Below are 13,979 nucleotides of genomic sequence, written 5' to 3'. Positions count from 1 at the left end.
AGTGACTAGAAAAAGAATAAAAGGTGTGTTTCTTAAGTGACCTTACTTAAGGTGTGTTTCTTAAGTGACCTTACTTCTCATGCTTTTTAAAAAAAAAAACATTATTTATTTATTTATTTACTGCTCATGCTTTATTATGAGCAAAGGAAACTGTCAGTTTTGACTCTCACCTTCCTACTCTAATACCTGGAAGGGTGGTAGAGATGGATAAAATAGGCCAAGTTTAGATACATGGAAAAGTGAACATAAAGTAGTGAGGAGGGAGAAAAGAACAAGGACTTCAATTATATATATGTGTGTGTGTGTGTGTGTGTGTGTGTGTGCAAACAGCAGAGAACACAGCAAAGTGAGAGGTTTACAGACAGAGTTTTTATAAGGCTGAATTATTCATTTAAAATCCTTCAATAGAAAGAAAACAGTTTAGTTTATTTTTAACTTTCAGCTTTAATGCCATCTAATGAAAATGTTTCATCTCCATTAAAAGAAATTCAGGAAATAAAGTGCTGGGGTAGAAATTTCATTATTAACTATAAAACTTTTATATGTCTTTGGGATACTGGGAGACTATCTTTCTCAGATAACTTTAGAAATCTCTCCCAATTATTGGATTTTATGGGTTGGGAATCTAATCGTTTCTGTGCAGTAATTCTGATTGCCCTTTCCAGTTGTTTATTTTACACATAAAGGTGCACCGAAAGGCTGTGGGCTCCAGTTACAAATCCCAGCTCTGTCACTGACAGTCTCTGTGATCCTGGGCCAAGATCTCGCCCTCTCTGTGTCTTAGTTTCCTCTCTGTAAACTGGGGATGATAATAATGTTATCTCAGAAGGTTATATCTCGGAACAATGTCTGTTCCCAAGATAAAGCTATAAATGGTAGCCATGAATATTTTCAGGTTCAAAATAGTCTATTTGTAACTTTGTACCCTACGGTTGTTTAATTTCATGAGTTTTTTGAGGATGTCCCCAAACCAGGATATCTCTGCTTGAGCTGTGTCCCTCAAACATTCTGAGCACAGTTACCTGCCGCATCTCTGAAGACGCTGATGTTGGTTCAGGCCAAGGCTAGATTAAGAGTCTTGGGATCTCACACTTTTTGGTCTCCACTCCCATTTTCAAAGAGATGGTTTGGGATTATTATAACCAAGAAGTTACAGAGCTAATACATATAAGATATCTGTCCACTGTTTTGAGCTGAGACAGCCCCTCTTAAGTTTGCTATAATTCGCATACACAACTCAATAGGGAAATCTGATCCTTATGCTTTTTGTACTAAATATAGTTTTGTATATTTAGAACAAAGAAATCTTTTTGTAAATCTGTAACAAATAGAATTTGATGTACCTTTGAGTGCCTTTATAAATAATCCTAAAGTTGCAACACCACAATCGAGCAAATGGATTTCAAAGCTGTACTTTTAAGTCTGCCTCTGGAAAGGAAGCGTTTCTTAAGGCAAATATTATTGGGGCTGCCTCACTGCAGTGGTACTGGGTGCCTAGTTTCAAGTGATTCTTTCCTGGCTAGCTGGTTTCCTACGTGGGCTGCTACTGGGCATACTCCAAGACGTTACTTAATCACATCTGTGAGAACATTACTTAAAGAGTACATGTCCCAGCTGTGGCTAATCTGTTGCATTTTTTTGAGAAGCAGAATGCATTCTTAGGTCAGCATTAAAATAAGCATATTACTCATTAATCATTAAAAGCCACTGAGCTTGAGATCATCAAAAGAATATTACTTAAAATAAGAGAAAAGTATTTTCTTTTGAGCAGCATTCAGAGCACAGAATATTGCCTTCAAATCTTCTTATGTAATGTTTTACATTGCAACTCATAATAACCCAGACTTTGGAATAACACTTGTCCAGTCAACGGATCCCTCCCTTGGAGGCAGTTGGTTTTATTTAGTTTTACAGCATCTCTTTCATCACCCATGCAGGAACAACTATAAGTGCAGGCCATGTTGCTAGTTACCTTGCCAGAAACATCCCTCAACATAAAAAAAGAGTTAATTCCACCTCTAAGATGTGTCCATTTTGCCTAGTCATTTTCTCCTTTCACTTGAGTGCATGAGCAGATGCAATGGGTTGGATATGACAAGATGGCAGGAAAAGCCCTGATTCGGAAGCAGGAGATCAAGCCCAAGGCCCCTCAGTTGTTAGCAGTGTGAATACTGGCGAGTTATCTAATGTCTCAGGTAATCACTTCGCCTTTTGCTCCGACTCCCACATGCTTGTTGTGGAGGAATAAAATAATTCCTTTGAAAACACCTGGGAAGGTTTTTTTTGAGGGAAGAGGGCACTATGCAATTGTGAGGAATAATGAAATATAATTCCATCAGAGACTCTCTCCCTACCTGCTGACGAAGTCGGCTAAGAGTTATTCTCTTCTTCATCTATTGGGGAGCATATGACAACCCAAACCAAAAATGACTATGATTGGGTGCAGTGGACAATTAATCCATGAGCTACTATGAAGGTACCTACCCAAGCTGAATGTGGATACAACTAGGATATATTTGAAGTTACCATAAAGTAGTTATTCTAAAATCAGAGAATTCACATTCTGCTGTAGAGTTAATTATGAGAGGGAGCGGGGTACAGGGGGTAGAGAAGATAAAGGAGAAAGGTGGGTAGAACATTTATTCAAGTTGGAGGAAAATGATGCAGGAGGACAATGGAAGGGACCCTGTGGAGGTAATCGTTGCCTTTGTACTAGGAAGCTGGCTGCTGAATCCAATGTTGAAGCACCATAACACAAGACAATCACAACTACAATCAATAATGAAAACAGAAATGGGGGCAGCAAGATTAAGTGACTAGTCCAAGATCATACATATGGCAGAGAGCAGAGGTGGGATCCTTGTTGGACCCGAAAACCATCTTCTTAGCAACTAAAACCCAGTCTTCAGTGTAATCACTGGTGGAGGTCAAGGTTATCTATAGCAGGATCCCACAAATGAGGTTACTGAAGCTGTGTGTGGCAACTACCACATTATACCATGTTAGACCTACAAGAAACCACCATTCAGGTGCTTGGATGCTGACCAACACTGCACAGCCTTCCTACTGGATAGCAATTCTACAGGATACTATACACTCTGTAAGGACTATGTGTGTCCACATGAAAACTTTACATGATCCACAGAACACCAAGTTTAATCTATACAAGGATTCTCATCATGGAAAAACTAAGTATACATAGCCTGGAAGAATGGAAAAAAAACAAAAATAATTCATGTGGTAAGGTGCAAAATCATGGATGACTGATTCCATGAAAACTTGATGTAACTTTTGTCATAACGTTGTCAGTGTAACAGCATATTGTTTTTGGAGAGATTCTCCCATCTTGACCAGTGGTACTGGACCAGTGGCGGCCACAGATCACAAGCCGTTCCTGGTCATCCACACCACATTACACGTGTGAAATCTTGTGCTTCTGCTCCAGGTTCCAAGATGCACGCTACTATGCAAATGCTGGGTAGACCTAAATATACTTACTCTTGCAACAATGCTTGCGGGGGGGACACTGAGTTCATTAAGGGGGGTGACATTTCTTCAGGATAATAATCTGTCCTCTGTGGTTCGATCCCAGGTTCTATTTTAATTTTTTTCTGTGATATAGGCTTCTCATATGATTCAATTACAGGTACTAAAAAATAAAAATAGAAAAGTCACTTCACGTACAGTTGACCAATTTCAGCTTTTAAAAGCTTACTGCATAGCTCCTACCTACAACACAGATATGACAGGTTTATTTGCCTTTGGCAGACTATAGCAGGAACAAATCTGTGGGAGATTCTCGCCTCTCCTGACCATTATTTTGCCAGTAAGCAGCAAATATAGGGACCTGGATTCTATGACACCAGCCCTGAAATGATTCGTTCTTATAATTCTGGATTATTTCCTTTCAACCCCTTAGTCCTCTGTCTATGACCAGCTGATAAACAAGGTAGCTTTTGATCACCATTAGTTTTCACCGCGATCAAAAAGGATTTATTAAATGCCTTTTGTACCTAGAACCATGTTGGTATTCAAGAAAGCAACATAAAGTCAAGATTCTTTCTATCCCCAAGTTGACTATTACATAGTGAAAGTAATCATCTCATGGTATCAAACAGACAGCCTGATTCTTGGGATCTCTTCCAGTATCAACACTTTGGGGGGGGGGGAAGGAAATGCCTTAGGCAGATGAGTATTTCCTTTGAAGAGTTCAACAGCTCTTGCCCCCATGCTTCCTCACCCACCCCATCTGGTGAAGCGCCAGTACGCTAAGCAAGTGCAGCAGCAGGGAGCAGTGGCGGAATTTACCTTGCATGCTACTACTGGAATTTTCCATCTCCTCCGATAAGGAGACCATGAGAGGCTGCTGGAGGTGACTTGTGTACATAAAGGGGACGGGCTGCACCACCACCGGCTGGATGACGGGCAGGATCCCCGGGCTCCGTATTCCATGCCGCGAGAGGGCAGCTGCCATCACTGGTGGCATGGACAGCGGCACGCCAAAGGGCTGCACGCCTGGAGAAGGGGGTGAGTATTTTTTTATCGGTGGGCTGGAAGAAGGCATGCTCAACCCAGGCGAGGCTCTCCGGTGTGAGGACGGGAACTTCAGAGAGGAGGGCGAATTCCCAGCCGAAGGGGGTGAACTCCGCTTGTTCACCGTGAGGTCCACTGGCTCCATCTGTATTCCGTGCGACAGACCTTCTGGGGTCTGAAAGAACTTCTCAGGCAATGGTGTGGAGTAGATGACCCCATACTTGTTAGGCTTCATGGATTCCATGTAATTAGATGGGTATGACTATTAGAAAAGAAAAGGAAAATGTGTCAACAGCCAAATAAGTCCATTTACTTGAAACATGAATTAAGAAAAATATGCTAACAAGGCACTTAAAAATTACATGGGCTTTACAAAATAGTTTAGATTTCGATATATATGTGACCTTAAGAAAATGCTCAGAGTGGTGGTCTCAACATTAAAAATGCTATGAGAGGCGGTCTCCAAAATATTAAAACTAAGATCAATGTGGTCACTGCTGCAGATGAAAAATCTGAAATTTAATCCTAAGATGATTCCTGTGTCAAACATTAAGGCCGATACCTGGCAAAATTCTAAGACAGGTGATAGCACAGGCTTGGGGGCCATTATCATTAGGAGTCAGAGCTGGGGATCACAAGAACCAGTCAAGCCAAACCAACCTGGTTGCTTTTCTGGTGGGGTTTCTTGATGAGCAGGAAATGCTCTCTAGCTTTGATGTCTAACTTCGGCAGGACAGTTCTTTCTCAGGATAAGTAGTGTCTTCAACTTCAGCAGGACATTGATTTCTCATCATACTTGTGTATAATAAGCAAGAATGGGGCTGCATGATAGGCAGTACCTTTCATTTGATGGGCTTCAGCAGCTGTACAATCCATGCCTAGGACTGGCCAACAATCCTAGTCAGCCTGGAACTGTGCTAGTTTCAGCACTGAAAGTCCCACACCCCATGAAACTCTACAGTCTCAGACAAACCAGGAGGGGGTCAGTCACCATACACACCTTTGTACTGAAGGCCACCCTCACTGCGGCAATGATGTCCTTGGCCCTAACTTGCTCAGTGTTCTTATTCAGAATCTGAATGAAGCTGTAGACTTGAATGGCAAGTCTGTGGATGACACGGAACTATAAGAAACAGCTAACGTGATATGACTCACATAAGGAAATGCGGTGCTCAAAGTCATTCACACAAGCTGAGGCCCTGTGTTCTCTCCTCTATACCCTGCTACCCACTCATCAAATGAGGCTGGGGCACAAACAAGGGAGTGCAGAAGAGACAAAAGAGTCTGTTTCCTTCCCAAGATCTGGTCCACAACTGACCTCATTTATCTTCAAGCACCTTTCTCTCTTTAAATATCAGGATAACCTAACTTTCATCTGCCAGCTTTAAATACAAACCAGTCATCATAATTTCACACAATGGGCACTATCCTTGACCATGGAGTTCACCTAAATTACTTCTATTCCTTAACTAACATTTTGTTGTAAATTTTCTTTGTAGAATGCAACCTAATTTTTAATTTAAAAAAATTAAACTCAACATAAACCATTATCTTTACTAGGCATTTTAGGGAAACTGAAATTTTGCATGTCAAGCCTGCTTACCTGCAGAAAATTCTTTGTACTTGAATGTCTGACAGTGACAGTGATAAACAACATATTGTGCTTCTCTTCCGGCTCTAAAACCCTATGTGTTTAAGAGTTAGAGGCAATACTAACTTGGGATGCAACCAAGAAAACCCAATGGTGCCTTGTAATTAAACAGCGTAAACGCACTATTAATTTTTGGGTCTCCTTGGCCCCTCTGGTGGCCACTATTGTGAGTTATGACTGTGGGGCAGCAGTGGTTTTGATAGGGATTCCTACTGAGACCACCCTCTTTCCTCTCTGGGCTTGGTCTGGGCGAATCCTCGGCTGGTTATGCATTGGAATCATCTGTGTTGTTTTTAAAATTCCAGATGCCCAGTCCCTGCTCCAGGCCTGCAGAGCAGCCTGTTAGGGAGGAGTCAGTCAGTGAAACTTTATCACATAACTGTGTTTATCTTTATCTGGTTTGGATGTCAGGTCCTCATGGTTAAGATCAAGGTTATGGGATAACCTACACAATGAGCTTATACACATGCCATCCTGGAAATCCCTTCTTGTCCCTGCTTATACAAGAGATGCTCACTGTCACGGGCTCTACTGCTCCCAACCAGAGTTTCTCAAACTTTACTGTGCACATCCATCTCCCTGGAGCACTCGTTAAAATGCAAATTTTGAATTACCAGGGAGTGGACCAAGGGAACTTAGGCTACCTTTTGAATAGCAATGCTCTAAATGACAGAGATAAAAAATAAAGATACTAAAGGTCTATTTAAAGGAGGGAAAAAGAATTTTCTTTTCTTTTCTTTTTTTTTTTTTTGAGATAGGGTCTCACTGTTACTCAGGCTGGAGTGCAGTGGTATGATCATAGCTCACTGCAGCCTCGACCTCCTGGGCTCATATGATTCTCCCAACTCAGCCTCCGGAGGAAGTGGAACTACAGGCACATGACACCACGCCTGGCTAATTTTTGTATTTTTTTGTAGAGACTGGGTTTTGTCATGTTGTCCAGGCTGGTCTCGAACTCTTGGGCTCAAGTGATCTGCCTGCCTCAACCTCCCAAAGTTCTAGGATTACAGACATGAGCCACCACGCGCAGCCAGTTTTCACTACTAACACTGCTTAAAAACAAGAACATGAAGGATATAAAATCAGAAAACACAAAATGCATAAAAACGGCTTTGAGTTATAGATCAAGGATCAAATGAAGAAAAGATTCTCTACCTTTCTTTAAAGCCAGGCACGCACAGTACCAACGCAAGAGGTCCAAAAGATAGCAACATTAAGTATTAAATAGATTTAAATTTAAATATTAAGATGGGTATTATTAAAAGAGGCACAAGGTTCATTAACAACAACAACAAAATAAATCCATTATAAATCATGTACACTGGAGGGTTTCAGGGAGTAATTAAATATAGGAAGGAGAATGATTTCGCCTAGTCCTAAAGTCTAATGTGCTTTATATAATTCTCCAAAGGGCAATGGTTCTGGTACTAGGAAAAAACTTTAGGAAATGGGAGGCAGCATTGTTTCTATTGACGAAAATGTAGCTTCTCCCTTATTTTCAGCCCTGTTCTTCCAAGACCTCCCTATGACCTAGATTTTAATGCCAATAGTTATTGGCAGCTAAATGGGAAGCAAAATGAGGACACAGTTTTATTGCTGTCATTGCTGGATTTTTCTATGCATGGGGTGAGTTTTGGGAGAGTAGGAATTTAGAACCTCCAGACTTGCAAATCTAATAATATTCTCAGGTTTCTCAAGCCATTAAGACAGAAAAAGCCACACATAAAGCTAAGCTTTATCAACATTATGCAGTTTGCTGATAAGTCTGTTCTCAAATGAATGCCCTCATTCCCTCTATTGGATGTGCGATTATTGTAAGGTACAAGACTAACAGTGGGGAGAGACACATTTGGACACAGACACCCAACTCTGGGCAGATAATTAACTGTTTCCAGCCCAACTGCCTCACAAAAGGGTGAAGACATGTGGTCCCTCAAGCTGGTTCACTTTATTTGGGTGGCGCACACAAGCTTTTGCAATCAGCTTCCAACAATCTGGTGCCGTGTAGGGACTGACACGGCAGGGTGTGTGCTCTGGGCAGGTACAACCTGGTAACAGTCTTCCCCGCTCTGTTCCAGACAGTTCCTATGTTCTATCAAAGCAAGGCATACAAGCACGGCTGTACTGGCCCCATATCCAAATCAGAGACAAATGTCGATGAAGCAAAAAATGTGCCTCTGGCCACGGACGGACCTCCAGTGCCCTCTGTGCATGCTGCTTAGTCCAAGAGACCCTGTGTCCTGGAACAGAGCAGTCCAAAGACAAGACACAGACATGGGTCTTTCCCGCTTCTGCCTCTGGCCCCCACTAGGGATCTTAAGGGCTTAAAACAATGGGCTGGGCCAGGCATGGTGGCTCACACTTTTAACTCCAGCACTTGGAGAGGCTGAGGCAGGAGGATATCTTAAGGCCGAGAGTTTGAGACCAGCCTGGGCAACATAATGAGATCCTGTCTCTACAGAAAAAAACAAAAATGTAGCGGGGCATAGTGGTGCTTGCTTGTAGTCCCAGCTACTTGGGAGGCTGAGGGAGGAGGATTGCTTGAACCCAGGCGTTTGAGGTTGCAGTGATCTTGCTACTGCATTCCAGCCTGGGCAACAGAGCAATACCTTGTCTCAAAACCAAAACCAAACCAAAAAAAAAAAAAAAAAAACAAAAAAAAACACAAAAAACCAAAACAAAAAAAACCCCACAAAACCACTGATCTGCTATAAGAGTTATTTCCGTCTGTAACATGTACTCAGATGTTCACACCCCTGCACAGTGTGCATTTACTTATTGACTGCTGCTTCTCACTGCACTGTGAGGTGATGAGGGCCTGCAATAGGTGCTCAATTAATACTTCATGAATGTGTAGTACATTGACACACTCTCTTAGCAGGTTTCTATTACTGATAAGGTGAAGAATAATATACTAATTATTTTGAACTTTGAAAAAATGATTTTAATTGCAACAGGGAAAGAGGTACCACGTTTGGATAATTTCCCAAAGCTCTATCACTTTATGCTAAGGTGATAATTGCAATAGTTTCTCATTTTATGAGGAATAGTTTTGGCGAGCTTTCCATTATAAGACAGTTTCAGTGGATGGAATGATGGAAACACGGATGAAACCTCTATTTCACTATTCCTCAACATGAAAAAAAGTCAATGTCCATTACAGGTCAAGTCAAAAGAATCTTCACCCAAGAGAGGGTTCCAGGCACAGGAAGGCATGGTGCGTGTATAAACACACACTCTGGGAACAGCAAATGGCATGCACCTCCATGCAAACAGAGGTAGAAAGCTCTCTTTCCACCAGGCTTGAAAAAGCCATGAAAAGTTTCTGTTAGAAAAGAGCAGAGGAAATTACTGATGTGACATACTTTCCTATCTATAAGGAGTCTGTTAGATGACCGAAGATAACAGAATATTATTAATCCTTTCTTCAAAAGTAATCTTTCCACAGGAATAGAAGAATACTTTTAAAGTTTATTTTTTGATTTGTTTTGTTTTTTTACAATTTGTTTCCTTGCTCACTTCCTGAATTAAATCCTTTAATTTTCAATCTTTTGGGAAATGGTAAAAAAAAATTTATGTACATGCGCATTTTTTTACACACAGTTTCATATTTTATAATTTAAAAAAAAAAAAAACAGAAGCTCAGGGAGCTGCTGGTGATTTTGCCAACATTGGGTGGATGTAAGTAGCAGAGACTGAAGGCACAGACTTGGGGAGGGAGAGTCTCCTCTGTTCCTCATTCTAGCAAATTTTAACAGGGTGACCCCAAGCCTCAAAGCAAAAGGCTAGTGGAGAACAGTATGAGGGCTTATATTTGACTAAGAGGGAAATGACATGTCCTCACTTTCTCTAACCTATAGCAAAAGCACAAACAAGCGATTGTTTCTACTGTGCTATCCTTTTAGGGGGTGGGAAGAGGGGGAGAAATAAGTTACCATAAAATATTTTTATTCATTTATAGAAATTAAAAATACTTTTACAAATGTCCTATTGTGCCTTAATGTTTACAACGTTGACTTGAATAGCCAAAGACTTTGACCTTCAGGTCAAAGACTGAATTAAAAAGAAAAAGGAATAATAAATCAGGTTCAATATACTTCACCTATGAAGGCAGGAAAGACGAAATTTGAACACTTAAGAGTGGAAACAAAAGCTTTTTAATTTGTTTAAGTAAAATCATTTTAACACCCCACTGCTCAAATGTTTCTGTTAACTGAGGTTGCACTGAATTAAGAAAAAAATACTTCCTGCTGAAGAAAGTTAAAACCAAAAAAAGAAAAAGAAAAAAAAACCTTCATTTTAAAGGACTGACAGTAACTTTTGGTGAAACTAAATTCTAAAAGTGTCAGCTGCAGTTGAAATCTAGCACATGAAAGAGAAAAAGACCATTAACTGCAAAATCAGTTCTACATATTTTAACTTCAGGTATTAATACGTTACAACAATACAAGTTTAACAGTTGCTTCAAATTCATTTTATTCCACATTTTTTTTTCGGTTAAGTGCATTTCCTTGCACTTAATTATATATATCACACCAATTTAGCAATGTGGATCTTCATTTTAGCTTTATATTAGACTCTTGAGCCTTATGTTCATGCTTGATTAAAAGCACTGGAAGTACATTGAACAGTAAAATGCCTCACTGATGGCTCTGCACCAATTGTAAAATGAATCATATTCTCCAGTGCTAAAAACCTATTCCTATTTCAAGAATATAATTAATGGGGAAATTTTATACCTTCATTTTCCTCTAACGTGATCATGTAGTGATGCTGGGGAGGGGGATTTGATGAATACAATGACAGCACTGAATAACATTCGAAGTAATTTAGTTTTTTGGCCAGGAGTGGTGGCTCATGCCTGTAATCCCAGCACTTTGGGAGGCTGAGGTGGGTGGATTATCTGAGGTCAGGAGTTCAAGACCAGCCTGGCCAACATGGTGAAACCTGGCCTCTACTGAAAATACAAAAATTAGCCGGGCGTGGTGGCGGGCGCCTGTAATCCCAGCTACTATGGGGGCTGAGGCAGGAGAATCACTTGAACCTGGGAGGCGAAGGTTGCAGTGAGCTGAGGTCACACCACTGCACTCCCGCCTAGGCGACAGAGTGAGACTCCATCTCAAAAGGTAATTTAGTTTTTTGATTAATAAAATCCTTATTGCTCAGTTGCTACCATATTCAGACACTTGGTTATTCAGTTATCATGCTGGAATGTAAATGTTATTTCCTTAAAGCCCCTCCGACTTAACTTGCATTATAGATACTGGTAAACACTTTACTGGCTTAGTAATATCCATGGCAACTCAGCTCCAAGGGCCTCGGCGTGACCCCCGTGTCTTGTATAAACATTTTTGGCAGGAACCTCCAGAGCCCATGCATAAAGATGATCTAATTTTGCAAGCGTGTCATTACCAACCTTCAGATACACAACTCGGGCCAAGATTTCCCCCTTGTGAATATTTTCCAAGCCCGTGGAAGAAAAGAGCAAGACAGAGTGGGAGCATTGCCTTGTTATTCAATATTCACTCAACCAGAATCCTCAAGTTGAAACCACTCCCTGCTCTGAAGTCAGACACCTTCCTCTGTCACCATGTCTCACCTTCATGGCACTGGTGTTGTACCTGCAGAAACCCCAGACTCCTCACTAGTCCCTGGAGGCCTAAAAGCAGCCAGTGGCCTGGCTCCCATGAGGGGCTGGCTTAGCACTAAGGTGCTGAAAAGGACAATGAACGTAATTCCTACCCAGCCAGACTCTTCCAAGTAAACGAGATTCCGTCCTCACTGCCAAGTCTTTCTCTCGCTGGCTTCCCTCAGTCATCTCATATAGTTACAGCTCCATATGGCTGTTGTCATTGGTTTTTAAGCAAATCATCCTATTCTTAATATATTTTTACACACAAAAGGGCTGAGGAATTTTTGTAAACTTACTTCTGTCATGAGAGGATTCACCTGTGGCCTAAGTTCTATGCTGATCATATCTTAGGGGGACACCGGGCACGGGTCTTAAGGAAGTGCAGATCCCATTTAAAGAATCCACAGCTGCTAGGACAGTATTTAGCTCACTCATACCTGGTGGCGTTGAGAAAAGTTTGCCTATGAAATGCCTGTCAAGCAATGAGTGATCTTTTTTTTTTTTTGAGACGGACTTTCGCTCTTGTTGCCCAGGCTGGAGTGCAATGGTGCGATCTCTGCTATCTCGGCTCACCGTAACCTCCGCCTCCCGGGTTCAAGCGACTCTCCTGCCTCAGCCTCCCGAGTAGCTGGGATTACAGGCATGCGCCACCACGCCCGGCTAATTTGGTATTTTTAGTAGAGACGGGGTTTCTTCATGTTGGTCAGGCTGGTCTCAAACTCCCGACCTCAGGTGATCCTCCCGCCTCGGTCTCCCAAAGTGCTGGGATTACAGGCGTGAGCCACCACGCCCGGCCATGATTTCAAGGAATAATTCAACACACAATAATGTTATCATCACTTGGAAAAAATAAGGCGAGGTGTTCAATCTTGGAAAACTTACCACTGAGACAGGGTCCATGGCCTCTTGCTTGACAGGAACTGGGTCAAACATGAGCATTCTTTTAGTTAAACCTTCTAGGGTGCTCTGGTGTTCAGCCTAGAAAACAAAACAAGGTATCCATCTAAGTCTCAAGGTTACTTTAAATACAAACTAGTAAAAATAAAATATAGCCTCGGCAAGGTGGCTCACCCCTGTAATCCCAGCACTTTGAGAGGCTGAGGCAGACAGATCGCCTGAGGTCAGGAGTTCGAGACCAGCCTGGTCAACATGGTGAAACCCCGTCTCCACTAAAAATGCAAAAATTAGCTGGGCGTGATGGCACTCGTCTATAATCCCAGCTACTCGGAAGGCTGAGGCAGGAGAATCGCTTGAACCCAGGAGGCGGAGGTTGCAGTGAGCCGAAATGGCACCGCTGCACTCCAGCCTGGGTGATGGAGCGAGGCACTACCTCAAAAAAAAACATAAATAAATAAATAATAAAATGAAATATAATACCTCACCCCACTTCTCTACTCCTTTTTCTCCCCTACCCCTGGAATGGCTGGAATTTGTTTCCCTTACCTATGAAAGATGCCATTTACATAATTAAAACCAGACTCCATGGTCATAACCAGATGAGAGCCAACCAGCATTTCTAACTCAATACAGAAACCCTGACTTTTCTGGAACACTATGTACAGCCCCTTCTGAGTGCCAAAGCTTGCTTGGGATTGCCGTGCAACTCTTTAGGGGTTCAGATTACATAAGTTTGTTAAACACCTTCCCTTTTCCCCGATGTTGTTCGCAGAAAAATTAGGGGAAAAAAAGACAAGCAAAAAGAAAACCTAGAACCAACCATCATTAAAATTTCATTTTTATTCTAACAAACCCTCTTTAAAACTGGGCTCACAGTGTACATGGTATTTAGTACCTATCATTTCACTGCACAATTTATGTGAAAATGTTTCTTTTACAGTAAGTATGGTTCTGCACCATCAAATCCCTCGTGCCACTGTGTGAACACATCAGTTTACTTAACTTCTTCCTCTTTATTAGGCACTTAGGGTTGCTTCTAAGTTTTCGCCATTACAAACAGCAATGAGCCTCTTTAAATACATCCTTCTGCACACCATTAATTTTTAGGATAAGTTTTCTGTAGGGGAATTCCTGGGTGAGAAGTATATACATTTCCCAAAGCGCCTGATGCATCATCTGGCAAAGATGAACTATTATTTTCATTAATAAAATACAACGTGTTTCCCCAAATCTCCACCAGCAACATGTGTTATCACTTGTGTTATA

General features: G+C 41.5%; 1 protein-coding gene across 1 annotated transcript in view; it reads right to left on the bottom strand.

The window, feature by feature from the left end:
* KLF3 (KLF transcription factor 3) overlaps window positions 1–13,979 on the bottom strand; it is a 36,987-nt gene that overhangs the window by 7,613 nt on the left and 15,395 nt on the right. Inside the window, exons 2-4 of the mRNA XM_016951446.3 lie at window positions 12,699–12,794; window positions 4,309–4,795; window positions 3,499–3,649 (exon numbers count right to left, since the gene is read on the bottom strand). Coding sequence (XP_016806935.1) covers window positions 3,499–3,649; window positions 4,309–4,795; window positions 12,699–12,755 — 695 coding nt within the window. The 5' untranslated portion in view covers window positions 12,756–12,794. The remainder of the gene's footprint in view (window positions 1–3,498; window positions 3,650–4,308; window positions 4,796–12,698; window positions 12,795–13,979) is intronic.

This window comes from Pan troglodytes, chromosome 3, assembly GCF_028858775.2.
Source record: "Pan troglodytes isolate AG18354 chromosome 3, NHGRI_mPanTro3-v2.0_pri, whole genome shotgun sequence".
Classification (NCBI taxonomy): domain Eukaryota; kingdom Metazoa; phylum Chordata; class Mammalia; order Primates; family Hominidae; genus Pan; species Pan troglodytes.
The sequence above is the reverse complement of the archived record's forward strand: the minus strand, read 5'-3'. Positions and strand labels throughout refer to the sequence as shown.